The sequence below is a fragment of the Parambassis ranga genome, chromosome 2, assembly GCF_900634625.1.
Source record: "Parambassis ranga chromosome 2, fParRan2.1, whole genome shotgun sequence".
Taxonomy (NCBI): domain Eukaryota; kingdom Metazoa; phylum Chordata; class Actinopteri; family Ambassidae; genus Parambassis; species Parambassis ranga.
In genome coordinates this window covers 45482014-45509965 of record NC_041023.1, presented here as the reverse complement: position 1 = coordinate 45509965, position 27952 = coordinate 45482014, and the positions used below count along the sequence as shown (strand labels likewise).

Below are 27952 nucleotides of genomic sequence, written 5' to 3'. Positions count from 1 at the left end.
ACCTCTTTTAGAGCCTGGATGCTGGATGGAGAGTGATGCTCAACTTGTGCTTCCGCTTCTTTTAAACACGTTTTGCTAAAAAAAATAGCACTGGGCGGGTTAGTAAAATTTGGGCTGATTTTCACAGCATTTGGTGTTTTTTTTAGAAAATATCCGAGTTGTCATTTTATGCAAAAAGTAAATGTCAATTTGATTAATTGAAATAAAAACGGCGGTGCCCTCCCCCTCATATTATCAGTCTGTTTTAAATTGATCGAGTGGCATCAAGCATGACGGTCATTGGTCCAATGGCAACATGAAATCCTACTGGTCAGTGGAGTGAAGAGGTCAACCAATCTACATGAACATAAACATCAGCCACACTCAGACCGGCAGTTGTTGGAGGTTTTGACGTATCAGCCCGCTGACCTGGCTTTTACTGACGGTGGCCTGATCCTCAGTGTTCAGTCCAAGAGAAGCTCACAGATAAACACTGCTGCTGAGCACAGGTCATTTCCATGAACGGAACACTGTGCTGTTCTGTCTGAACTGAATCACTGTGACGAAGTAATAATGACTGATTCATTCACCTGATGAACATGTTAGAGAGAAACGTTTGATAGACCTACACTCATGTCCCTGTGTGTGTGTGTGAGTGCACAATGTGCACCTTTAGGCGAGGGCAGGGTTCTAGTCATTGAGATTCTGCCTGCATTATTTTACAGTAAGTTGGATTCTAGTGTTGGGTTAATCACATGTCTGTTGGTATTGAATGGTCAGTCTATGCTGTTGCCTGATTGCACTCTTTGCTTGTTTGTGTTACTTTGTTTAGTTATTTAGTGCTGCAGCAAAGTTACGTGTGCTTATGACGTGTTGTTCTTGCATATGGCAGTCTGAACGTTAAGATTCTAGGGAGGTTGTGATTTGGGCTGATGTTTTTCGCATTGGGCGGGTTTTACGTTCAGTTTGGGCTGGAAACTGTCACTCAGATCTGGCAACCCTGACCCCAACACCAGCAGCACTCATGCAGCCCCACATGAGGACACTGCCACCACCATGGTTCACTGTAGGCACCATGCATTCTTCTTTGAAATCCTCACCTTGACGACACCATACAGGTTTAAAACCATTCGTTCCAAAAACAGTGATCTTTGTCTCATCCCTCCAGAGTATAGAGTCCCAGTAGTCTTCATCTTTTTCAGCAAACGGTCACTCCAGTTTGGCTTTCTACTGCTTTAGTTAACTGCAGTGAACTTGCTGGCGATTTTCTTCAACCCCTCTCATCAGAAGACGCTCCTGTCGAGACGTTAACTTCCGTGGACGTCCTGGACGTCTCTGTAAGATGGTTGCACTTCCATCTTTCTTAAATGTTTGGATCACTTTTGCTGCAGTATTTTGACAGATATGTGAAGCTTTGCTGATCTTCTTGTAGCCCTCACCTTTTTTTGTAAAGAAATATTTTCATATCTTCCATAGGGAGCCATTGCTGACAGCCTTTTATAGTCACCTGTCTGCTGGACACCTCTTAAATGAATCATTACACTCACCTGTGGTTGAATGCCTGTTCATTAGAATTTTGTAGTTTTAAATGTGGATTTTTCCCTAAGACTATAATTGGGGTGTACTCATTTTTGCAACATGGACTTGAATGAATTTGTTAGGAAAATCACTTTTTGTGTGCAAATGAACAAATCTTGTTTCAATCAATGAGCCACATTTGTGGGAGTATTTTGTAGTACGGTATGTAGTGTGGTGTATTCATTTATGCTGACCACTGTACTGAGAGTGGTCAGATATGAAGTGAACCAGTGGAGGGTTGTGTGTGAGAGGCCAGCTGAGATCAATCTGTCAGTGAGGGGGGAGTGAGAAGTTCTACTGAAAGCTGCATATCAGTCCAATACAATGAGAACAGTGAGGAGTCCATCTCTGCAAGATCATTAGTGATTTTAATGAAAGCTGTCTCAGTGCTGTGAAGGGGTCTGAAGACAGATTGGAATTATTCCTGAAGTTTAGGTTCAGTGAGGTGAGCATGAAGTTCAGAAGCAACAATGTTTTCCAGAAGAAATGGAAGATTGATATGAGACGTGGGTTATTAAAATCAGCAAGTTTTAAATGAGTTTTAATGAGTGTGTGTGTGTGTGTGTGTTCACTGAAGTGTGTCACTATGTGCAGAAGCTGAAGCAGTCAGTTCCTCTTTAGCTGTGGGAGGTTTTTGTACGACTCTTTTTCACTGTGTGAACAATCGCTGACTGTTGATGTAATGATAACTCTGACAGTAATAAACTGCTGCATCTTCAGCCTGAACTCCTCTGATGGTCAGAGTGAAGTGAGAGTCTGATCCACTGCCTGAAAAACGATCTGGAATCCCTGATTCTCTGTGAGTTGCCAAATAAATGAGCAGTTTAGGAGCTGCTGGTTCTTTCTGTTGGTACCAGGATAAGAGGTAACCCGACTGTACACTACCATCTAAAGCAACAACATAACCATTGTCAACATCCTGACTGGTGGAACATGTGATGGTGATGGTGCCTCCTGGAGCAGATCTCTGTGCTGCAGACTGAGTCACTGTGACCTGTCCTCTGGACTCTGAGGACACAGAGACAGAGACATAAAGCAGCGTCTTCATGTCAGAGGGACGGATGTTGACAGAGGACTTTGATTCTCTGGACTTTACCTGTGAAGCAGCAGCAGAGGAGAGTCCAGACCAGGACGCAGGTCAGAGTCATGTTTCTGATGAGGAGGGTTTGTGCTGTGATGAAGGACAGCTGTCAGTCATCCAGTGTTCAGCTGTCAGGACTATAAAGTCTGTCAGAGCACTGGAGCATGCTGCTGCTGATGCAAAGTGGCTCTATGGAAATGAACAGACAGTTTCAGGAGCATCAGCTCCATCTAGTGGACGGGAGTGTGTCACTACACCCTATAATGTTTAATGTCTCCAGTGCAGATGATGGAAGTGATGAAGATGAGGATGAGGAGTCTGTGCTGATATAACCTTCATGTAAAATCCACCTTTGTGGTTCAGCTGCAGTGGTTTCCTCTCAGACAGACTCTCTTTATTATTCTCCTCCTTTGACTTTCACTTCAGCTCAAACAACATTTATTGATTCAAACACAAAAACAGCTGAGTGGATGAAAAAGTCTTTATTGTGATGAAAGAATAGAAAATGTGACAGAAGCATGAGAGTGAAGAAAGAGTAAGTCACTGATGATTCTAATCAGGAACTCTTCCACATGTTGGATGTTCAGTCATCAGTCAGTGTTCTTTTGTTCTTGTTGTTTACAGTCATCATGGTTCTTCTCTAATGTTAACACGACAAACACATGAAGTCCAAACTTTGTTCACTTGTTTCTAAATGTTGAAGCGACAGGGATGCAGACAGAGAGTCACAGAGAGCAGAGAGAGACTCAGGACTGGGAGCACTGGTTTGTGCTCAGTGTGTGTATCACTGGATTCTGGGAGCCCTGCCTGGCCTCACAGGTCACAGAGCCCGCCGTCCTCCACTGGTCCACAGAGAGCCTCAGGGTGCTGCTCCAGCTGTAGCGCCCGTCGTCCTGCAGCAGCGCGGTGCTCCGGCTCTGCTCCGAGCTGTCCCCGTTCTGTCCGCCCACCTTCCAGGACAGGGTCCAGTCAGAGGGGAAGCCTCTGTCAGCCAGGCACAGCAGCGTGGCCTGGCCCTTCTGCAGCTCCTCTTTGGAGGGGGGCAGCACCGTCAGGGAGGGGGGGACTGGACCCACTGGAGGAGGAGGAGGAGGAGGAGACAGAGAGAGGACATGAAGACAGAGAACAGAAAGTCCAGCTGCTGGTCCTCAGAGGGGAGGAAACTGCTCCTCACTGTTTCACTTCCCTCTCTGAGCTCGGTAACCACGGCAACAGACAGGCATCACTGCTGAACCGTGGCAACAGACAGGTTTCAGTACTGAAGGTAAAAAGCTCCTGAGGGACATGATGATGGTTCTAATGAGGATTTGAAATGTTTCCAATGTTTAAAAACACATTTTACACAAATGATTCCAACAACATTCAACAATGACTACATTTAAAATACTGACATGTGTTTTCTTTCAGGTTTAAACTTTCTCTGTGTATCAGTCATGAGCTAAACAGCCTCCAACAACAAGAACAGATCGGAGTCATCCAGTAAAGACTCAGTTCATCCACTGTGAGCTGAACACATGTTGTTTCTGTGGGTTTGAGCAGCAGTCAGAGGTTCTTACAGTCGACCTCCAGTCTGGTTCCTCCACCCAACGTCCACCACAGAGACACAGACTGATGGAGGCGTCCTACAAAAACCTCTGACTGCACACAGACGGGCGCTCCGACTGTCTGACCGAGCTACACTCCTCAAAATCCAGCCGTTAGAAGCAGAAGCAGTCAGCCCCCTCTGAACCATCCTCATGGGTTCAATTCAGCACAGTCACTTTTTACAGTCACTGTGTGTTTGAGCACCAAGAAAATTCAACATAAAGACTGAAAGATGGTTTTTATTTGTTCTGTCTGATCAGAAACGGACACAACAAATAAGAATTAGTCTGAAATGAAAAGTTTCAACTTACCTCCAACATCCAGTCTGGTTCCTCCACCGAACGTGTACCACAGTGATTCAGACTGATGGAGGCGTCGTACAAAAACCTCTGACTGCACACAGACACACACTCTGACTCTGAAACACTGTGTCTGTCACACTCAGCTGATCAATGTGCAAATCAATGAAACACACCGACTGAAGATTCTGACATCCATCACTTTGTTCTGATTGAAAAACATATTGATTCCTGATCAATGATCCAATACAGTGATTGATCCATTGATCAGCAGCTGATCAGACCGATCCCTGTTCATTTCCATAGAGAGCCACTTTGCATCAGCAGCAGCATGCTCCAGTGCTCTGACAGACTTTATAGTCCTGACAGCTGAACACTGGATGACTGACAGCTGTCCTTCATCACAGCACAAACCCTCCTCATCAGAAACATGACTCTGACCTGCGTCCTGGTCTGGACTCTCCTCTGCTGCTGCTTCACAGGTAAAGTCCAGAGAATCAAAGTCCTCTGTCAACATCCGTCCCTCTGACGTGAAGACGCTGCTTTATGTCTCTGTCTCTGTGTCCTCAGAGTCCAGAGGACAGGTCACAGTGACTCAGTCTGCAGCACAGAGATCTGCTCCAGGAGGCACCGTCACCATCACATGTTCCACCAGTGAGGATTCTGGCTCCTTATCCTGGTACCAACAGAAAGAACCAGCAGCTCCTAAACTGCTCATTTATGCAGCAGATGAAAGAGAATCAGGGATTCCAGATCGTTTTTCAGGCAGTGGATCAGACTCTGACTTCACTCTGACCATCAGAGGAGTTCAGGCTGAAGATGCAGCAGTTTATTACTGTCAGAGTTTTCATGTAATCAACATTCAAGATGTGTTCACACAGTGAAAAAGAGTTGTACAAAAACCTCCCACAGCTAAAGAGGAACTGATCAGCAGCTGCACTCTAACAAAGGTTTGAATAAAACCTGCAGCAATTTACTCTGAAAATACAACAATTCATATTTACACTGAATGAAAATCATTTTCAAACATCAGAGTGAACCTCTGTCGGCTGATCAGTTCATTTCACACACACTGAAACTAGCGATCATTTGAAGCTCTGTTAGCTCATGTTGTGTCTCTGAGTTGTGTCAGATTGTTGTGTTCTGCTGGTTTTGTGTATTTTTGTTTTAATGACTTCAACTTAATGATCCCAGTTGTTTGTTTAAAGGCTGCAGCAGAGGAAAGTATTGATGAACTACAGCCTCTGATCTATGTGAATGTAGCCCAGTGTAAAAATGAAAGGGAGTTAAATAAGGTGAACCCGCACTGTTCAATGAAAGCATGATGTGGTGGATGAAAACCAGCTGAAAGTAGCTTCATGAATCCAGTCATAAATATATATCAATAATATCAGTAAATGGGCAGGAAATGGTTAACTTATTGATGAAGATAATTTAGGATTAAAAGGTTGATCAATGTAGAAATAAAGCTGCAAGAATAAGCTGTGAAAACTGAAGTGATCTGAATAAGAGGTCATTACAGACTGAGCCTTTATTCTCAGCTGCTCTGTCTGATTGGTTACTGCAGCTGTCAATCAGTGTCACCTGCAGTAATTGGTCAAGCTCCGCCTTGAAGCGGGCTCGGTGTATTTCCTGGAGAGGAGGCCATGGCCGCTGTCATCTCATTTCTTCTCCACAGACCGAGGACTGGTTCTTCAGGCTCCACGCTGAACTGTGAGTTAAACCAGTTGAGTGTTACTTTGCTGAGGAAAGAGACTTTATCCACAGGTCGAGTGTTTTTCAGAGATCTGGGAGAAATGTAAATGAATGAGTTGATGTTTTGGGGAGAAGGCCAGTTAGAAGTGCCGAGTAAGGTTGTAAGGTCAAAGTAATGTTCACAGTATTTACAGAGGGAGCAGTTTATTTCAAAGGGCTGTAATTTATCATGTGTTTACTGGCTCTGTGTTTACCAAAGGTAAAGTATTGTTCTGTACACGGGGTCAAAAGTTCAGTCAACATGTGTTGAGTGTTTTACAAAGAGTTGTCTGGGATCAGTGATTTAAAGTGTGTCCAAGGAGAAAACATCTACTGTTAAATTGGATAGAGTAATCTGATTACCAGCAGAGTATCATGAGTTCACTTCAATAGGTAAACCTTGGTGGCAGCTAGCTTACACACTGAACCCTAACACCCCATCATTCCAGCTGAGGGTGAGGTGACTGAGTCTGAGGTCACAGAGAGCGGTGGGTGCTACATGAAGAGCAGCTGGTAACCCTTTGTTGTCCGAATCAGCATGAAAGTTAACATCATGAAACACAAACACTCATCATGACGACACTGAGTGACGGCCCTGGGCCTGCTGGATGATTTGCCTCCAGGTTGGCTCCTCCTACATGGTTGAGGGATTGATCTCACCTGTCTGAGTCTGTGTGAGCAGGTCTTTGTAGAGATGGCTCTCTGGCCTGCTGCTGGTTCCTTGCAGTCCCTCTGCTGGGCTTTGTGTGTGTTTGGTTTCAGTTGTTTGTTGTGTGGCTCTCTGTGTTGTGAGTGTCAGACTATCGCGGAATTGGCAGATTAAAACGGAATTTACATTTTAACACGGAATATTGTGGAGTAATGACATAATTTGACTGTAGTGCTGTTTTTGTGTGTAAGAGGAGCGTATGATCAGGGGGAACTGCACGGAGGGAAGCTAATACGGGTGGCACGAGAACGCCCTTCCACAGACTGAGCCCCTCCCCTTTCAAAACACTGTAACCATGGCGATGTGGCAAATACCTTTGTGCGCCACGCACCAGCACAGAGAGTGAGCGGTTATTCAGCTGTGTCTCATGTCTTGGATGAAAAGAGAAATAGACTTTGCTGCGACAAGGCAGAGATGCTTGTCTGTGTAAATAAAAACATGCATCTTACTAAAAAGTAGGCGAGAGATACAGCAGGTGACTTCATGGTATCATTAATGTTCAGAAAAGAAAGTCCGCTGTATGGGACTGTTCTTCCTGAGAGGCCGATTTTGTTTAAAGATGCCCCACGTTCCAACCTGTGACTTCTGAACCACTGTAATGTTTTAATATGAGAAGTACACAAGGTGAAAGGTAGCCCTGTTTGTATTGAAGAACATAATTTATTAATTTTTATTTTCCACTTATTTTTACATTTACACTTGATGTGTTTCGCAAAAATATTTTTTGTTGGGCCATAAAAAAATCTTCTCATTAAGTTTTTATCAGGCTAAAACCACTCATATAATTTTGTTGGGCAATTCAAGTACAATCTTTTCATTGATTAGTTAGCAGCAATTTTTAAGAAAAGAACCTGTCATGTGAATTAAGGTTAATCTTATATGTCAACTAAAAAGTGACATTAAAGGTAGTTTCATAAATTTGTCTGATTGAATTTGTGCTCATTCAAGGATAGTATGATGAAGAGCTGAAAGACTTGTTGTATGTTTCTGTGCACAATAAATAACAAAAATAAAAAATATCGGCATCGGCCAAGTTGTTATGTTAAACATCGGTATCGGCCCAGAATTTTCCCTAAGGACAAGATAGAAAATAATATACAGTATGAAGTAAAACTACCAATAAATATACAAGAGAATTAAAATAAGAACATATGACATATCAACAGTTGCACAGATGAGGTGGGAAACTTGTAGAGAGGGGAGCTCACAGACTAACTACAGCTGGAATAACTTGTTTAAGTTCCCCTTGAAGAAGTTTAAATGTTTGGTTTTATAATAAGTCGACTAAAGTTTCATCACTTGCTGCTTGTTTCTGATACTGTATGTTACCATGTTGAGGAAGCGTGTTGTTTCAGTAACTGTGCGATACTCACAGTATCGAAAGAAATTCTACCGATCATCCGATCGATGTTCGTGCGGCGGTAATCGCCTCTCGTGAGCCCCAGTACACTGCACGTTTAAAAACGCACAACAAAGCTGAAATTCAGCCCGACCCAAAAAACGTACGTCTCATATTTCAGGTCAAAATTGGACCAAATAACGCACAATGTATGCCTGGCTTTAGGTGATGAGAAATTCAAGAGGCAACGTAACGCTTTCCTGCAGCTGTGACAGGTGTGTGTCAGGAGTCTCACACCTGAGCTGACGTTCCTAAAAGTTCCAGTTGTGTCGTCTGTGTTTGTCCAGAGGACCTTTGTTTACTTTTGTTTTTTAGGATTTCTTTGTTCTATTTTCTGCATTTTATTGTGCAAACATGGACCCACTCACCACTTCCTTAGAGCACTTTAATTCAACACATGCTGAGGAACATGCAGTCTTCTTGTGTGGACTCTTCTTGCTGAACTTTGAGCTTTTCAGTGTGTGTGAAATGAACTGATCAGCCGACAGAGGTTCACTCTGATGTTTGAAAATGATTTTCATTCAGTGTAAATATGAATTGTTGTATTTTCAGAGTAAATTGCTGCAGTTTTTATTCAAACCTTTGTTAGAGTGCAGCTGCTGACCAGTTCCTCTTTAGCTGTGGGAGGTTTTTGTACGACTCTTTTTCACTGTGTGAACACCCACTGACTGATTTTATGTGCACTCTGACAGTAATAAACTGCTGCATCTTCAACCTGAACTCCTCTGATGGTCAGAGTGAAGTGAGAGTTTGATCCACTGCCTGAAAAACGATCTGGAATCCCTGATGGTCTGTGAGTTGTCCTATAAATGAGCAGTTCAGGAGCTCCAGGTTCTTTCTGTTGGTACCAGGATAAGACGTAAGCAGCAGGATCATTATAACTATAGTGAACATCCTGACTGGTGGAACATGTGATGGTGACGGTGCCTCCTGGAGCAGATCTCTGTGCTGCAGACTGAGTCACTGTGACCTGTCCTCTGGACTCTGAGGACACAGAGACAGAGACATAAAGCAGCGTCTTCACGTCAGAGGGACGGATGTTGACAGAGGACTTTGATTCTCTGGACTTTACCTGTGAAGCAGCAGCAGAGGAGAGTCCAGACCAGGACGCAGGTCAGAGTCATGTTTCTGATGAGGAGGGTTTGTGCTGTGATGAAGGACAGCTGTCAGTCATCCAGTGTTCAGCTGTCAGGACTATAAAGTCTGTCAGAGCACTGGAGCATGCTGCTGCTGATGCAAAGTGGCTCTCTATGGAAATTAACAGACTGATAATCTGAAAAAGTCTCAGTGTTGATTTTTACTCTTTTAAATGTTGATTTCAAATGTGTTCTAAAAACATACAAAGTGTTGTGTTATGCAGACGATACAACTTTCTATCATGAAGCTCATTTTGACAGGAACTCTGTTCTGCTCAGCTGTTTTATTTTCTCCTTTAAACTTCATGTAGATGTGGACTGCTTCAGCACTGCTGTCAGTGTCAGACATCATTCATCTTTTTCAGACCTTAATGATCTGTTTTTGTGTTGTCTCTTTTATTTATATACCACATTTAATGTCACAAACACAGACTCAGTGTGTCTGTCAGTTACACTCAGAATCTGAATATAATTCACATTTATTATAAATATAAACTTCAGAGTAATAATATTTTTATTGTAAATATGAATTGTTGTATTTTCAGAGTAAATTGCTGCAGTTTTTATTCAAACCTTTGTTAGAGTGCAGCTGCTGATAAGTTCCTCTTTAGCTGTGGGAGGTTTTTGTACGACTCTTTTTCACTGTGTGAGTGGGAAGCTGTTGTGCTGCTGACAGTAATAAACTCCTGAATCTTCAGTTTTCAGTTTGTAAATGAGGAACGTCTGAAGAACCATGGATGCAGTAGTTTTATGTGCAGTGTTGTTCAGTGGAAATGCTGCCGGTCTGATATACGAAGAAAAGGTCTCCGTCCTAAAAATCAAGCGCCATCACTCGACTAAACACAGAGAACAGTATCAGAATCAGAATCGTGTTTATTGCCATGTAAGTGAAGGGGGTTCACATTACTAGGAATTTGCCTTAGTGATTGGTGCATACAAAGAACATATAATAATTAACATGCAATAAGATAAAAACTAAGATAAAATTAAGTAAATAAACTAAAGTAAGGCTAAATTTACATGACAGACATGGCGTAACAGACATACAATGAACAGAACATAAAATACTTGGCGGATGTAATGGTAAACATAGACCCTTATATGAACGAATGGAACAGTGTAATAATGTAGTAATGTAGCAGGTACCACATGGATCGGTGAGGTGGTACTCGTGTGCAAGTAGTGCAAGATGGAGTAAACAGTGCAAATAGTCATCATTGTGCAGTGACTATACTAAAGTGTCCTTGTGAAGTGACAGTGCAGAGCAGTGCATTAATTACAGTTCAACAGTCCAACAGCAGAGGGGAAGAAGCTGTTCTTGTGGTGTGAGGTTCTGGTCCGAATGGACCGTAACCTCCTGCCTGAGGGGAGTGGCTCAAAGAGTCCGTGTCCAGGGTGAGAAGGGTCAGCTGTGATCCGACCTGCACGCCTCAGAGTCCTGGAGACGTACAGGTCCTCGATAGATGGCAGGCTGCAGCCGATCACCTTCTCAGCAGAGTGCACAACACGCTGCAGTCTGTGCTTGTCCCTGGCAGTGACCCCAGCGTACCACACTGTGATGGAGGAGGTGAGGATGGACTCAATGATGGCCGTGTAGAACTGAACCATCATCCTGGCTGGCACCTTGAGTTTCCTCAGCTGCCGCAGGAAGTACATCCTCTGCTGGGCCTTTTTGATGAGGGAGCTGATGGTGAGCTCCCACTTGAGGTCCTGGGTGATGGTGGTACCCAGGAAGCGGAAAGAGTCCACTGTGGAGATGGGGGTGTCTGTCAGGGTGAGGGGGGGTGATGGAGCTGGCACTTTCCGAAAGTCTACTGTCATCTCCACTGTCTTCTGGGCATTCAGCTCCAGGTTGTTGTCAGCACACCAGGACACCAGACGGTCCACCTCCATCCTGTAGGCAGACTCATCCCTGTCTGAGATGAGTCCAATGAGGGTGGTGTCATCAGCAAATTTAATCAGCTTGACAGACTGGTGGCTGGAGGTGCAGCAGTTGGTGTACAGGGAGAAGAGCAGAGGGGAAAGTACACAGCCTTGGGGGGGTACCGGTGCTGATGGTCCTTGTGTCCGACACATTCGTCCCCAGCCTCACATGCTGTCTCCTGTCTGTCAGGGAGTCAGTGATCCACCGGCAGATGGAGTCTGGAACATGCAGCAGGGACAGCTTGTCTTGGAGGAGAGCTGGGCTGATTATGTTGAAAGCAGAGCTGAAGTCCACAAACAGGATCCTAGCATAGGTTCCCGGGGAGTCCAGATGCTGCAGGATGTAGTGAAGGGCCAGGTTGACAGCATCGTCCACAGATCTGTTAGCTCTGTAGGCGAACTCCAGGGGGTCTAGGAGGGGGGCTGTGATGGTCTTGAGGTGGGACAGTACCGCTCAAAGGACTTCATGACTACAGACGTCAGTGCCACAGGTCTGTAGTCATTAAGACCAGTGATCATTGGCTTCTTGGGAACTGGAACAATGGTGGAGGATTTAAAGCAGGCTGGCACATGGCATGACTCCAGAGAGGTGTTAAAGATGTCTGTGAACACTGGAGTCAGCTCGTCTGCACAGTGTCTTAGGGAGGAGGGGGACACACCATCAGGTCCAGGAGCCTTGCGGGGGTTCAGTCTCCTGAACAGCCTGTTAACATCCTCCTCCAGGATTGAGAGGGCAGCTGAGGGGGAGGAGGAGGGGGGTAAGGAGGACTCTGATGGGGTATCTTTGATGTGGATGTCCATGTTGATGGGGTGTGGAGAGGTGTCAGGGCTGGCTGATAGTCCATCAAAGCGGCAGTAGAACTAGTCAGCGCTCAAGTCTAAAACCATCAAAGGTTGACATGCTGGTTTTCTTGGCTAAAAATCTGTAAGGTGATGTAGAGATGTCAGGACGCATATATTAGTGTTGATTGTGTTTGTTCTGCACTTTACCCTGACTTGTGGTTTAAAGTCTTTGTTTAAAAAAAAGGCCCTAACTGTTTTTGAAATGCTATATTTTTTACAAAATAGACATGCAATATTTTGGTGCTTCTCAGCAATCAATAGTCAACCCACCTATTTTAATGTCTTACCTTTTCCCATCTACGAAAAAGGTAGGGTCATTTTATTTTAGTAAACGTTTTTTTTATTACCATTTCAGATTTCTTAATACAGGGCTGAATTCCTTTGTTTTAAAAAGCTGTTTACTATTTTTGCTGTAATTTATGCTATATTTTTTTACAGAAGTGCAATATATTGGTGCTCGATGTCTGACATATTTTGTAGCTGAGAAAAGTTTAAGTTTACTTTAAGTTAAGGAAAAGATGGCTCACTTTCAGTTATAATAACTGTTGTTGGTCAAGCACTTAATGTAGCTTATGTATAGCATGTTTGTTGTTAATAGGACTACATTTGAAATCAGTTCTTGACTTTAATTTTCATTCTTGCATTAGAGTTACGGGATCTGGTTATTGACTGGTATGATGTAAGTTTCTGTGATCTTTGCAAATGCTCATGTCCACTAAAACTTGATTTGAAAAAAATCGTGGATGAAATCGAAATCGCAATATTTGCCAGAAAAATCGCAATTCAATTCATTCTTAAAATCGTGCAGCCCAAGTGGATGGATGTTGGAAATGAAGGTGACAGCCAAGTGTGTGTGCGTTCAGTGAAGTGTGTCACTATGTGCAGAAGCTTCTCGCTGGTGTCGTTCCTCTTGAGCTGTGGGAGGTTTTTGTACCACTCTTTTTCAGTGTGTGATCACCCATTGAGTTCTATGAAGACTCTGACAGTAATAAACTGCTGCATCTTCAGCCTGAACTCCTCTGATGGTCAGAGTGAAAGCAGAATTTGATCCACTGCCTGAAAAATTATCTTGAATCCCTGATGCTCTGTGAGTTGCCCCATAAATGAGCAGTTTAGGAGCTTTTGGTTCTTTCTGTTGGTACCAGGATAAGAGGTAAGCAGCATAGTCAGTACTATAGTGAACATCCTGACTGGTGGAACATGTGATGGTGACGGTGCCTCCTGGAGCAGATCTCTGTGCTGCAGGCTGAGTCACTGTGACCTGTCCTCTGGACTCTGAGGACACAGAGACAGAGACATAAAGCAGCGTCTTCACGTCAGAGGGATGGATGTTGACAGAGGACTTTGATTCTCTGGACTTTACCTGTGAAGCAGGAGCAGAGGAGAGTCCAGACCAGGACGCAGGTCAGAGTCATGTTTCTGATGAGGAGGATTTGTGCTGTGATGAAGGACAGCTGTCAGTCATCCAGTGTTCAGCTGTCAGGACTATAAAGTCTGTCAGAGCACTGGAGCATGCTGCTGCTGATGCAAAGTGGCTCTCTATGGAAATGAACAGACTGATGATCTGAAAAAGTCTCAGTGTTGAGTTTTACTCTTTAAAATGTTGATTTTAAATGTGTTCTAAAAACATACAAAGTGTTGTGTTATGCAGACGATACAACTTTCTATCATGAAGCTCATTTTGACAGGAACTCTGTTCTGCTCAGCTGTTTTATTTTTCTCCTTTAAACTTCATGTAGATGTGGACTGCTTCAGCACTGCTGTCAGTGTCAGACATCATTCATCTTTTTCAGACCTTAATGACCTGTTTTTGTGTTGTCTCTTTTATTTATAAACCACATTTAATGTCACAAACGCAGACTCAGTACAGTGCTCAGCATAAATGAGTACACCTCCTTAAAAAATCACAGCACCAAGTCTTCTAGGCATGCAATGAACAAGTTGGTGACATTTTGCAACATCTGTCTTTTTCCATTCTTCAAGAATAACCACTTTTTTTAAGGCCTGGATCCTGGATGGAGATTGATGCTCAACTTGTGGCTTCAGAATTCCCCACAGGTGTTGGATTGAGTTCAGATCAGGAGACATACTCGGCTGTTTAATCACCTTCAGCCTGTTCTACTTCAGAAATGCAACAGTAGCTTTTGGCAAGGCAAGCTTTATTTATTTAGCACAATTCATACACAAGGCAATTCAGAGTGCTTTACAGAAGGTGAAATCACAGAATAAAAACATTTTAAAACATTAAATTAAGAAGGAAATTCAATCATAAAAAGAATAAAAACATCAAATAAAATCAGGATGATTACATGAGCAGAGTTAGAGAATTTAAGAGAACGCTGCAGTAAACAGTGTTTTCAGGCCTGACTTAAATAAAGTGACAGAACAACTGAATCCTGCTTCACTCTGTTTGGTCCTGACCCTGGGTACACACAGTAGGCCTGTGCCTGATGATCTCAGGGGTCTGGATGGTTCATAGGGAACCTAAAGTCCAGGATGTGTTTTGGTCCAAGACCATTCAGTGCTTTGTAGACCAGGAGGAAAGTTTTGAAATGTATCCTTTGACTCACAGGAAGCCAGTGCAGTGATTTGAGGACCGGTGTGATGTGGTCCAGTTTCCTGGTGTTACTCAGAACTCTAGCAGCAGCATTTTGGACCAGCTGCAGCTGCCTGACAGATTTTTTTGCTAATACCTGTGAGGACGCCGTTACAGTAATCTAGCCTACTGAAAATGAATGCATGAAGTTTTTCTCTGTCTTGTTTGGACAGAAAGCCCTTGATCCTAGCAATGTTTTTCAGGTGGCAATAGGCAGACTTAGTAATGGCTTTTACATGGGTGTTAATATTCAGGTAAAATTCATCCTGCTTGGTTTGTGACCTTCAGTTACATGGAGTCAAGGTAAGCACTGATCTTAGCTCTTTCATTTTTGGGGCCAAAAACAATCATCTCTGTTTTGTCAGCATTCATCTGGAGAAAGTTCTGGCTCATCCACTCATTGATTTGTTGAGTACACTTACTTAGTGAGTGTAAGGGACTGTAGTCATGTGATGACACTGAAATATGAAGTTGTGTGTTGCTGCATAGGTGTGATAAGAGATGTTGTGCTGTTCTATGATCTGAGCTAGGGGAGGCATGTAGATGTTGAACAGAAGTGGTCTAAGAATGGACCCTTGAGGAACCCTGCATGTGACATAGTTATCAACTGACACAAAGTAGTCCCTATCATGTAAGATTGGAACCCGTTTAACACACGACCAGTGAATCCGCGGTTGAGTGCAGCGCATCTGTCTTGGCTTGTAATTTACTGGACCCTGTTGAGGACAGATGATAGAAAGTTTGAAAAGCCACTGGCTTCTGGCTCTGATGCCACAAAACGGAACCAAGTCCAAACTGCCTTTCTTAGGGGCGAGCTCTTCTCTGCTGGCTACGGGAGCACAGCGGGGTGTGTCTGCGGTGGAAGTTCAAATTTTCAATTTTCATTGAAAACAGGTCGTCCTAAATAGCAAATTGAAATGAATCCATAAAATCAATTTATCACCCAGCCCTAGTTAAAAACCAGCATATATTATTGCATTGTGAACAATATTGTTGTAATGTAGACATACAGATCATACTGGCATGACCTAAAAATATCAGGATATTAGTGGAAGGCCATATTGCCCAGCTCTGAGCTGATGAGGTTTCTGGGGTTGGAGGGGTTTTACTCTGACTTCTGTTGAACTCTTTCTGCTCTGTTGGATCCTGTAACAAAGCTCTTGTGGATTTTCCTTTTATTTGGTGCTCAGGATGTCTGAAGGCTTTATGAGCAGGTCTTTGTTAAGGTGGCTCTCTTTGAGCTGCTGCTGGTGTGACCTGGTGCTGCTCTGACCTGGAGGGCTGCTACCTTTCAGTCCCTCTGTGGGTTTTGGTTGGTGTCTTAGTTGTGTGTTTGTGCGATCTTAGTTTTCATTCATTGTTGTTTTTATTGACCTCATGTTGCCGTTCTTTCTACAAATTTCTCAACCCTGTGAAGTTTGTGTGTGATTCTCCTGGTGTTATCTCCTGACAGGTGTAACAGGTGCAGGTTGCAGGTGTAACAACTGTTTTCATTCATCTATGTGAAATGTTCATTTGTTGATCGTTTTTACATAATCAAAAAAATAGGATTTGTACTCAAACCATAAACCTCAGGTTAAATTAAAGAGTAAATTGCTGCAGGTTTTATTCAAACCTTTGTTAGAGTGCAGCTGCTGATCAGTTCCTCTTTAGCTGTGGGAGGTTTTTGTACGACTCTTTTTCACTGTGTGAACACAGCTTGACTGTTGATTACATGTCCACTCACACAGTAATAAACTGCTGCATCTTCAGCCTGAACTCCTCTGATGGTCAGAGTGAAGTCAGAGTCTGATCCACTGCCTGAAAAACGATCTGGAATCCCTGATTCTCTTTCATCTGCTGCATAAATGAGCAGTTTAGGAGCTGCTGGTTCTTTCTGTTGGTACCAGGATAGGTCGTAACCACCATGATCATAGTAAACATCCTGACTGGTGGAACATGTGATGGTGACGGTGTCTCCTGGAGCAGATCTCTGTGCTTCAGACTGAGTCACTGTGACCTGTCCTCTGGACTCTGAGGACACAGAGACAGAGACATAAAGCAGCGTCTTCATGTCAGAGGGACGGATGTTGACAGAGGACTTTGATTCTCTGGACTTTACCTGTGAAGCAGCAGCAGAGGAGAGTCCAGACCAGGACGCAGGTCAGAGTCATGTTTCTGATGAGGAGGATTTGTGCTGTGATGAAGGACAGCTGTCAGTCATCCAGTGTTCAGCTGTCAGGACTATAAAGTCTGTCAGAGCACTGGAGCATGCTGCTGCTGATGCAAAGTGGCTCTCTATGGAAATGAACAGATTGATGATCTAAAAAAGTCTCAGTGTTGAGTTTTACTCTTTAAAATGTTGATTTTAAATGTGTTCTAAAAACATACAAAGTGTTGTGTTATGCAGACGATACAACTTTCTATCATGAAGTTCATTTTGACAGGAACTCTGTTCTGCTCAGCTGTTTTATTTTCTCCTTTAAACTTCATGTAGATGTGGACTGCTTCAGCACTGCTGTCAGTGTCAGACATCATTCATCTTTTTCAGACTTTTTTGTGTTGTCTCTTTTATTTATATACCACATTTAATGTCACTAACACAGACTCACAGTGCTCGGCATAAATGAGTACACCCCCTTTGAAAAGTAAAAATTTATTCAGTAGCTCAATGAACAAAAGAACAATTTCCAAACTTTTCACAAGGCTGAGTTTTATTAAACACTTATTTAACTCCATAACATGAAGTTAAGGTTAATAATCTAACTTAGATCACAAAATCTTGAAGCAAAAATGAGTACACCCCACAACAAAACCTGTTACATCAAGTGTTTTGTATGAGCACCGTGATTTTTAAGGACAGCACCAAGTCTTCTAGGCATGGAATGAACAAGTTGGTGACATATTGCAACATTTATCTTTTTCCATTCCATGTGTGTTTTGGATCATTGTCGTGTTGTCGTGTGATGGCAGCATCTTCTCCTTCAGTACAGACCAGCACAGTGTTGAGTTCATGATACCATCAATGAAATGCAGCTCCCCAACACCAGCAGCACTCATGCAGCCCCACATGAGGACACTGCCACCACCATGGTTCACTGTAGGCACCATGCATTCTTCTTTGAAATCCTCACCTTGACGACACCATACAGGTTTAAAACCATTAGTTCCAAAAACAGTGATCTTTGTCTCATCCCTCCAGAGTATATAGATCCAGTAGTCTTCATCTTTTTCAGCAAACATTCACTCCACTTTGGCTTTCTACTGCTTTAGCTAACTGCAGTGAACTTGCTGGTGATTTTCTTCAACCCCTCTCATCAGAAGATGCTCCTGTCGAGATGTTAACTTCCGTGGACGTCCTGGACGTCTCTGTAAGATGGTTGCACTTCCATCTTTCTTAAATGCTTGGATCACTTTTGCTGCAGTATTTTGACAGATATGTGAAGCTTTGCTGATCTTCTTGTAGCCCTCACCTTTTTTGGTAAAGAAATATTTTCATATCTTCCATAGGGAGCCATTGCTGACAGCCTTTTATAGTCACCTGTCTGCTGGACACCTCTTTAATGAATCATTAGACTCACCTGTGGTTGAATGCCTGTTCATTAGAATTTTGTAGTTTTAAATGTGGCTTTTTCCCTAAGACTATAATTGGGGTGTACTCATTTTTGCAACATGGACTTGAATGAATTTGTTAGGAAAATCACTTTTTGTGTGCAAATGAACCAATCTTGTTTCAATCAATGAGCCACATTTGTGGGAGTATTTTGTAGTACGGTATGTAGTGTGGTGTATTCATTTATGCTGACCACTGTACTGAGACTGGTCAGAGATGAAGTGAACCAGTGGAGGGTTGTGTGTGAGAGGCCAGCTGAGATCAATCTGTCAATGAGGGGGGAGTGAGAAGTTCTACTGAAAGCTGCATATCAGTCCAATACAATGAGAACAGTGAGGAGTCCATCTCTGGAAGATCATTCGTGATTTTAATGAAAGCTGTCTCGGTGCTGTGAAGTGGTCTGAAGACAGATTGGAATTATTCCTGAAGTTTAGTTTCAGTGAGGTGAACATGAAGTTCAGAAGCAACAATGTTTTCCAGAAGAAATGGAAGATTGATATGAGACGTGGGTTATTAAAATCAGCAAGTTTTAAATGAGTTTTAATGAGTGTGTGTGTGTGTTCACTGAAGTGTGTCACTATGTGCAGAAGCTGCAGCAGTCAGTTCCTCTTTAGCTGTGGGAGGTTTTTGTACGACTCTTTTTCACTGTGTGAACACATCTTGACTGTTGATGTAATGATAACTCTGACAGTAATAAACTGCTGCATCTTCAGCCTGAACTCCTCTGATGGTCAGAGTGAAGTCAGACTTTGATCCACTGCCTGAAAAACGATCTGGAATCCCTGATGGTCTGTGAGTTGTCCTATAAATGAGCAGTTCAGGAGCTCCAGGTTCTTTCTGTTGGTACCAGGATAAGACGTAAGCAGCAGGATCGTTATAACTATAGTAAACATCCTGACTGGTGGAACATGTGATGGTGACGGTGTCTCCTGAAGCAGATCTCTGTGCTGCAGACTGAGTCACTGTGACCTGTCCTCTGGACTCTGAGGACACAGAGACAGAGACATAAAGCAGCGTCTTCACGTCAGAGGGACGGATGTTGACAGAGGACTTTGATTCTCTGGACTTTACCTGTGAAGCAGCAGCAGAGGAGAGTCCAGACCAGGACGCAGGTCAGAGTCATGTTTCTGATGAGGAGGGTTTGTGCTGTGATGAAGGACAGCTGTCAGTCATCCAGTGTTCAGCTGTCAGGACTATAAAGTCTGTCAGAGCACTGGAGCATGCTGCTGCTGATGCAAAGTGGCTCTCTATGGAAATGAACAGACTGATGATCTGAAAAAGTCTCAGTGTTGATTTTTACTCTTTAAAATGTTGATTTTAATTGTGTTCTAAAAACATACAAAGTGTTGTTATGCAGAATTATGAAGAATTATCATGAAGCTCATTTTGACAGGAACTCTGTTCTGCTCAGTGTTTTATTTTCTCCTTTAAACTTCATGTAGATGTGGACTGCTTCAGCACTGCTGTCAGTGTCAGACATCATTCATCTTTTTCAGACATTAATGATCTGTTTTTGTCTTGTCTCTTTTATTTATATACCACATTTAATGTCACAAACACAGTGTGTCTGTCAGTTACACTCAGAATCTGAATATAATTCACATTTATTATAAACATAAACTTCAGAGTTATAATAGTTTTTATTGTAAATATGAATTGTTGTATTTTCAGAGTAAATTGCTGCAGTTTTTATTCAAACCTTCGTTAGAGTGCAGCTGCTGATAAGTGGGAGATGGTTTTTGTACGACTCTTTTTCACTGTGTGAGTGGGAAGCTGTTGTGCTGCTGACAGTAATAAACTCCTGAATCTTCAGTTTTCAGTTTGTAAATGAGGAACGTCTGAAGAACCATGGATGCAGTAGTTTTATGTGCAGTGTTGTTCAGTGGAAATGCTGCCGGTCTGATATACGAAGAAAAGGTCTCCGTCCTAAAAATCAAGTGCCATCACTCGACTAAACACAGAGAACAGTATCAGAATCAGAATCAGAATCGTGTTTATTGCCATGTAAGTGAAGGGGGTTCACATTACTAGGAATTTGCCTTAGTGATTGCTGCATACAAAGAACATATAATAATTAACATGAAATAAGATAAAAACTAAGATAAAATTAAGTAAATAAACTAAAGTAAGGCTAAATTTACATGACAGACATGGCGTAACAGACATACAATGAACAGAACATAAAATACTTGGCGGATGTAATGGTAAACATAGACCCTTATATGATCGAATGGAACAGTGTAATAATGTAGTAATGTAGCAGGTACCACATGGATCGGTGAGGTGGTACTCGTGTGCAAGTAGTGCAAGTTGGAGTAAACAGTGCAAATAGTCATCATTGTGCAGTGACTATACTAAAGTGTCCTTGTGAAGTGACAGTGCAGAGCAGTGCATTAATTACAGTTCAACAGTCCAACAGCGAGGGGAAGAAGCTGTTCTTGTGGCATGAGGTTCTGGTCCGAATGGACCGTAACCTCCTGCCTGAGGGGAGTGGCTCAAAGAGTCCGTGTCCAGGGTGAGAAGGGTCAGCTGTGATCCGACCTGCACGCCTCAGAGTCCTGGAGACGTACAGGTCCTCGATAGATGGCAGGCTGCAGCCGATCACCTTCTCAGCAGAGCGCACAACACGCTGCAGTCTGTGCCTGTCCCTGGCAGTGGCCCCAGCGTACCACACTGTGATGGAGGAGGTGAGGATGGACTCAATGATGGCCGTGTAGAACTGAACCATCATCCTGGCTGGCACCTTGAGTTTCCTCAGCTGCCGCAGGAAGTACATCCTCTGCTGGGCCTTTTTGATGAGGGAGCTGATGGTGAGCTCCCACTTGAGGTCCTGGGTGATGGTGGTACCCAGGAAGCGGAAAGAGTCCACTGTGGAGATGGGGGTGTCTGTCAGGGTGAGGGGGGGTGATGGAGCTGGCACTTTCCGAAAGTCTACTGTCATCTCCCCTGTCTTCTGGGCATTCAGCTCCAGGTTGTAGTCAGCACACCAGGACACCAGACGGTCCACCTCCATCCTGTAGGCAGACTCATCCCCGTCTGAGATGAGTCCAATGAGGGTGGTGTCGTCAGCAAACTTAATCAGCTTGACAGACTGGTGGCTGGAGGTGCAGCAGTTGGTGTACAGGGAGAAGAGCAGAGGGGAAAGTACACAGCCTTGGGGGGTACCGGTGCTGATGGTCCTTGTTTCCGAGACATTCGTCCCCAGCCTCACATGCTGTCTCCTGTCTGTCAGGAAGTCAGTGATCCACCGGCAGAAGGAGTCTGGAACATGCAGCAGGGACAGCTTGTCTTGGAGGAGAGCTGGGCGGATTGTGTTGAAAGCAGAGCTGAAGTCCACAAACAGGATCCTAGCATAGGTTCCCGGGGAGTCCAGATGCTGCAGGATGTAGTGAAGAGCCAGGTTGACAGCATCGTCCACAGATCTGTTAGCTCTGTAGGCGAACTGCAGGGGGTCCAGGAGGGGGGCTGTGATGGTCTTGAGGTGGGACAGTACCAGGCGCTCAAAGGACTTCATGACTACAGACGTCAGTGCCACAGGTCTGTAGTCATTAAGACCAGTGATCCTTGGTTTCTTGGGGGCACATGGCATGACTCCAGAGAGGTGTTAAAGATGTCTGTGAGCACTGGAGTCAGCTCGTCTGCACAGTGTCTTAGGGAGGAGGGGGACACACCATCAGGTCCAGGAGCCTTGCGGGGGTTCAGTCTCCTGAACAGCCTGTTAACATCCTCCTCCAGGATTGAGAGGGCAGCTGAGGGGGAGGAGGAGGGGGGCAAGGAGGACTCTGATGGGGTATCTTTGATGTGGATGTCCATGTTGATGGGGTGTGGAGAGGTGTCAGGGCTGGCTGATAGTCCATCAAAGCGGCAGTAGAACTAGTCAGCGCTCAAGTCTAAAACCATCAAAGGTTGACATGCTGGTTTTCTTGGCTAAAAATCTGTAAGGTGATGTAGAGATGTCAGGACGCAAATGTTAGTGTTGATTGTGTTTGTTCTTCACTTTACCCTGACTTGTGGTTTAAAGTCTTTGTTTAAAAAAAAGGCGCTAACTGTTTTTGAAATGCTATATTTTTTACAAAATAGACATGCAATATTTTGGTGCTTCTCAGCAATCAATAGTCAACCCACCTATTTTAATGTCTTACCTTTTCCCATCTACGAAAAAGGTAGGGTCATTTTATTTTAGTAAACGTTTTTTTTATTACCATTTCAGATTTCTTAATACAGGGTTGAATTCCTTTGTTTTAAAAAGCTGTTTACTATTTTTGCTGTAATTTATGCTATATTTTTTACAGAAGTGCAATATATTGGTGCTCGATGTCTGACATATTTTGTAGCTGAGAAAAGTTTAAGTTTACTTTAAGTTAAGGCAAAGATGGCTCACTTTCAGTTATAATAACTGTTGTTGATCAAGCACTCAATGTAGCTTATGTATAGCATGTTTGTTGTTAATAGGACTACATTTGAAATCAGTTCTTGACTTTAATTTTCATTCTTGCATTAGAGTTACGGGATCTGGTTATTGACTGGTATGATGTAAGTTTCTGTGATCTTTGCAAATGCTCATGTCCACTAAAACTTGATTTGAAAAAAATCGTGGATGAAATCGAAATCGCAATATTTGCCAGAAAAATCGCAATTCAATTCATTCTTAAAATCGTGCAGCCCTAGTGGATGGATGTTGGAAATGAAGGTGACAGCCAAGTGTGTGTGCGTTCAGTGAAGTGTGTCACTATGTGCAGAAGCTTCTCGCTGGTGTCGTTCCTCTTGAGCTGTGGGAGGTTTTTGTACCACTCTTTTTCAGTGTGTGATCACCCATTGAGTTCTATGAAGACTCTGACAGTAATAAACTGCTGCATCTTCAGCCTGAACTCCTCTGATGGTCAGAGTGAAAGCAGAATTTGATCCACTGCCTGAAAAATTATCTTGAATCCCTGATGCTCTGTGAGTTACCCCATAAATGAGCAGTTTAGGAGCTTTTGGTTCTTTCTGTTGGTACCAGGATAAGAGGTAAGCAGCATAGTCAGTACTATAGTGAACATCCTGACTAGTGGAACATGTGATGGTGACGGTGCCTCCTGGAGCAGATCTCTGTGCTGCAGGCTGAGTCACTGTGACCTGTCCTCTGGACTCTGAGGACACAGAGACAGAGACATAAAGCAGCGTCTTCACGTCAGAGGGACGGATGTTGACAGAGGACTTTGATTCTCTGGACTTTACCTGTGAAGCAGCAGCAGAGGAGAGTCCAGACCAGGACGCAGGTCAGAGTCATGTTTCTGATGAGGAGGGTTTGTGCTGTGATGAAGGACAGCTGTCAGTCATCCAGTGTTCAGCTGTCAGGACTATAAAGTCTGTCAGAGCACTGGAGCATGCTGCTGCTGATGCAAAGTGGCTCTCTATGGAAATGAACAGACTGATGATCTAAAAAAGTCTCAGTGTTGATTTTTACTCTTTAAAATGTTGATTTTAAATGAGTTCTAAAAACATACAAAGTGTTGTGTTATGCAGACGATACAACTTTCTATCATGAAGCTCATTTTGACAGGAACTCTGTTCTGCTCAGATGTTTTATTTTCTCCTTTAAACTTCATGTAGATGTGGACTGCTTCAGCACTGCTGTCAGTGTCAGACATCATTCATCTTTTTCACACCTTAATGATCTGTTTTTGTGTTGTCTCTTTTATTTATATACCACATTTAATGTCACAAACGGACTCAGTGTGTCTGTCAGTTACACTCAGAATCTGAATATAATTCACATTTATTATAAATATAAACTTCAGAGTAATAATATTTTTATTGTAAATATGAGTTGTTGTATTTTCAGAGTAAATTGCTGCAGTTTTTATTCAAACCTTTGTTAGAGTGCAGCTGCTGATCAGTTCCTCTTTAGCTGTGGGAGGTTTTTGTACGACGCTTTTTCACTGTGTGAGTGGGAAGTTGTTGCGCTGCTGACAGTAATAAACTCCTGAATCTTCAGCCTGAACGTCTCTGATGTTCAGAGTGAAGTCAGTGTTACTGTATGTCGCACTGAAACGATCAGAAACTCCAGACTGACGATTTGTTGTGTCATAAATGAGGAGTTTAGGAGCCTCTCCAGGTTTCTGCTGGTACCAGTTTATGTCGTCGCCTATGAGTGTGGAGGACTGACATCTGATGTTGATGGTCTGACCTGGAGCAGCAGACTGAGGTCCAGCAGACTGAGTCAGGGTGATTTCTCCTGATGAACCTGGAAGACATGAGGAAGAGGAGAAGATCAACATCCAGACAGAAGAGGATTCTGTGACATGGAGAAGAGATGGAAGAAGGTCAGTGCTGCTCCTTCCAGTCTTCCTCCATCACCACAGCATCATGCTGCCCCCTGAAGCAAAGCTCTCAGCACAGAGTCTCACCCTGAACCAGGAGCCACAGAGCGGCCAGCAGCAGAGTCTCTGACATCATCATGGTTTCCTGGACAGCCGCTGATGGATGCTGGACTCTTTAAGGGCTGGGAGCAGAGAGGCAGGACACTCATATGCAAAGACTCAGAGTCAGTCAGCTGGAGCTGTTTCCTCCTCACTGATCACAGCACACACACTTTAAACAGAGGTGTTAATCTGCTGGTCCAAAGACCACTTCTGGTCCCCTGCTGTCCTTCATCTGGTCTCCACCTGATGTCCAAAACACAGGGGACAGTAAGGTCAAAGGTCAAAGGTTGGTTCCCTGACTGTTGTTGGTGAGCAGAGAGCAGATTCTCTGAGCTTCATTTGTTCTCAGTAAGTAGAATAGAATAGAAATACTTTATTCATCCCAAGCTGGGAAATTTAACTGTTGCAGCAGCAAAGTACAGTCACTCAAGCAAACCAAAGAATAAAAATATACCTCTAACGGAAAAATTAAACAGTATAAACATTATTTACAGCAAGATAAAAAAAAAATAAACATAGGTGCAGAAGCAAAAAATGTGCAGTTTGTGATGCAGGTATACATATAAGTCTAAATCGGATTGAGCAATTTGGCATGAAGATATGAAAAGATATGATATACAAGAACAACAGTGTACAATTTGAAAGTAAAAAAACCTAAACCTTGTGCAGAACGTGTCCCTTACAGCAGTGAGTCTGTGTTATCTCTGGCACAGAGATGAGGTGTTGTACAGTCTTGCAGCATGAGGCAGGAAAGATTTCCTGTAGTGTTCTGTGTGACAGTGAAGCTGTCTGAGCCTTTTGGAAAAGGTGCTCCGTTGTCTGTCCAGTACAGGGAGGAGAGGGTGGTCGGGGTGATCCATGATGGATAACGGTTTGTTCAGTGTCCTCCTCTCCACCACTGCTTCAAATGTCTCTCGTCTGCAGCCAATGACAGAGCCGGCCTTCCTGATCAGTTTGTTCAGTCTGTTGGTGTCACTGGCTGCAATGCTGCCCCCCAGCAGACCACAGAGGAGAACAGAGTGCTGCAACAACAGACTGGTAAAACATCTCCAGCATGTTGCTGCACAGTTGAAGGAGCTCAGCTTCCTCAGGAAGAAGAGTCTGCTGCAGGCCTTCTTGTACACAGTCTGCTGTCGATGGTCACTCCCAGGTGCTTGTACTCCTCCACCCTCTCCACATCCTTACCCAGGATGCAAAGGGGCTGCAATGTTGCTCCCTTCTTCCTGAAGTCAATCACCATCTCTCTGGTCTTGTCTACATTAAGCAGCAGGTGATTATCTCCAGCCCACTCCACAAATCTGTCCACCAGCCCCCTGTACTCTTCCTCCTGTCCACCACTTATACACCCCACAACTGCAGAGTCATCAGAAAACTTCTGTAAGTGACATGACTGAGTTGTACTGAATGTCTGAGGTGTATAAGGTGAACAGGAATGGAGAAAGCACAGTGCCCTGTGGGGCAGGATCTTGAACTGGGAGCTGCTGGAGCTGCTGCAGGACTGGAATGATGTGGGTGATGGAGGGTGTTCTGGTTATGGTCCAGGCTGAAGAGTTTTGGAGAAGCTGTGGTTTGAGGAGAGTTTTGTTGGGGAGGTAACCAAAGATGGCCGCTGTGTGAGGGGTGAGGGAGGAACGAAGATGGTTGATGTTTCTGAGGTGAAAACAGGCAGAGCAGGTGATGCTGTTGATGTGTGAATATAATGACAGGGTGCTGTCCAGTGGTGATGGAGAGTCTGTCAGCTTTGTTCAGTGTGGATTTGGTGCCAGTTAGTAGGACTTGAGTTTTATTGCTGTTTAATTTGAAGAAGTTGGAGGAGAACCAACATGTAGTTTCTTTACATGTGATAAGAGAGGATGGAGGAAGGACACTGGCTGGTCTGGAGGAGATGTAGAGCTGGGTGTCATCAGCATAACAATGAAAATGTGACCAAGGGGAAGGAGGGAAATAATAAATAAAACAGTGCCCAGGACGGAGCCTTGGGGGACACCTGAGGAGACAGAGGAATGCTGGGATGAAGTTGGACCAAGCTGAATACACTGAGAGTGGTCAGATATGAAGTGAACCAGTGGAGGGTTGTGTGTGAGAGGCCAGCTGAGATCAATCTGTCAGTGAGGGGGGAGTGAGAAGTTCTACTGAAAGCTGCATATCAGTCCAATACAATGAGAACAGTGAGGAGTCCATCTCTGCAAGATCATTAGTGATTTTAATGAAAGCTGTCTCGGTGCTGTGAAGGGGTCTGAAGACAGATTGGAATTATTCCTGAAGTTTATTTCAGTGAGGTGAACATGAAGTTCAGAAGCAACAATGTTTTCAAGAAGAAATGGAAGATTGATATGAGACGTGGGTTATTAAAATCAGCAAGTTTTAAATGAGTTTTATGAGTTTTAATGTGTGTGTGTGTGTTCACTGAAGTGTGTCACTATGTGCAGAAGCTGCAGCAGTCAGTTCCTCTTTAGCTGTGGGAGGTTTTTGTATGACTCTTTTTCACTGTGTGAACACTCGCTGACTGTTGATTTCACGATAACTCTGACAGTAATAAACTGCTGCATCTTCAGCCTGAACTCCTCTGATGGTCAGAGTGTAGTCAGTCTTTGATCCACTGCCTGAAAAACGATCTGGAATCCCTGATGCTCTGCGAGTTGCCCAATAAATGAGCAGTTTAGGGGCTGCTGGTTCTTTCTGTTGGTACCAGGATAAGGCAGCATAAACATCCTGACTGGTGGAACATGTGATGGTGACGGTGCCTCCTGGAGCAGATCTCTGTGCTGCAGGCTGAGTCACTGTGACCTGTCCTCTGGACTCTGAGGACACAGAGACAGAGACATAAAGCAGCGTCTTCACGTCAGAGGGTCGGATGTTGACAGAGGACTTTGATTCTCTGGACTTTACCTGTGAAGCAGCAGCAGAGGAGAGTCCAGACCAGGACGCAGGTCAGAGTCATGTTTGTGACGAGGAGGGTTTGTGCTGTGATGAAGGACAGCTGTCAGTCATCCAGTGTTCAGCTGTCAGGACTATAAAGTCTGTCAGAGCACTGGAGCATGCTGCTGCTGATGCAAAGTGGCTCTCTATGGAAATGAACAGACTGATGATCTAAA

At 43.7% G+C, this 27952-nt stretch overlaps 1 gene segment (V, D, J or C); it reads right to left on the bottom strand.

Moving 5' to 3' along the window:
- Positions 1-3105: 3105 nt before the first annotated feature.
- Positions 3106-24894, bottom strand: LOC114449838 (Ig kappa chain V region Mem5-like). The segment is given in 4 exon segments: positions 3106-3713; positions 4534-4568; positions 24382-24679; positions 24843-24894. Coding segments are annotated over 4 exon segments (714 nt in total).
- Positions 24895-27952: the final 3058 nt, after the last annotated feature.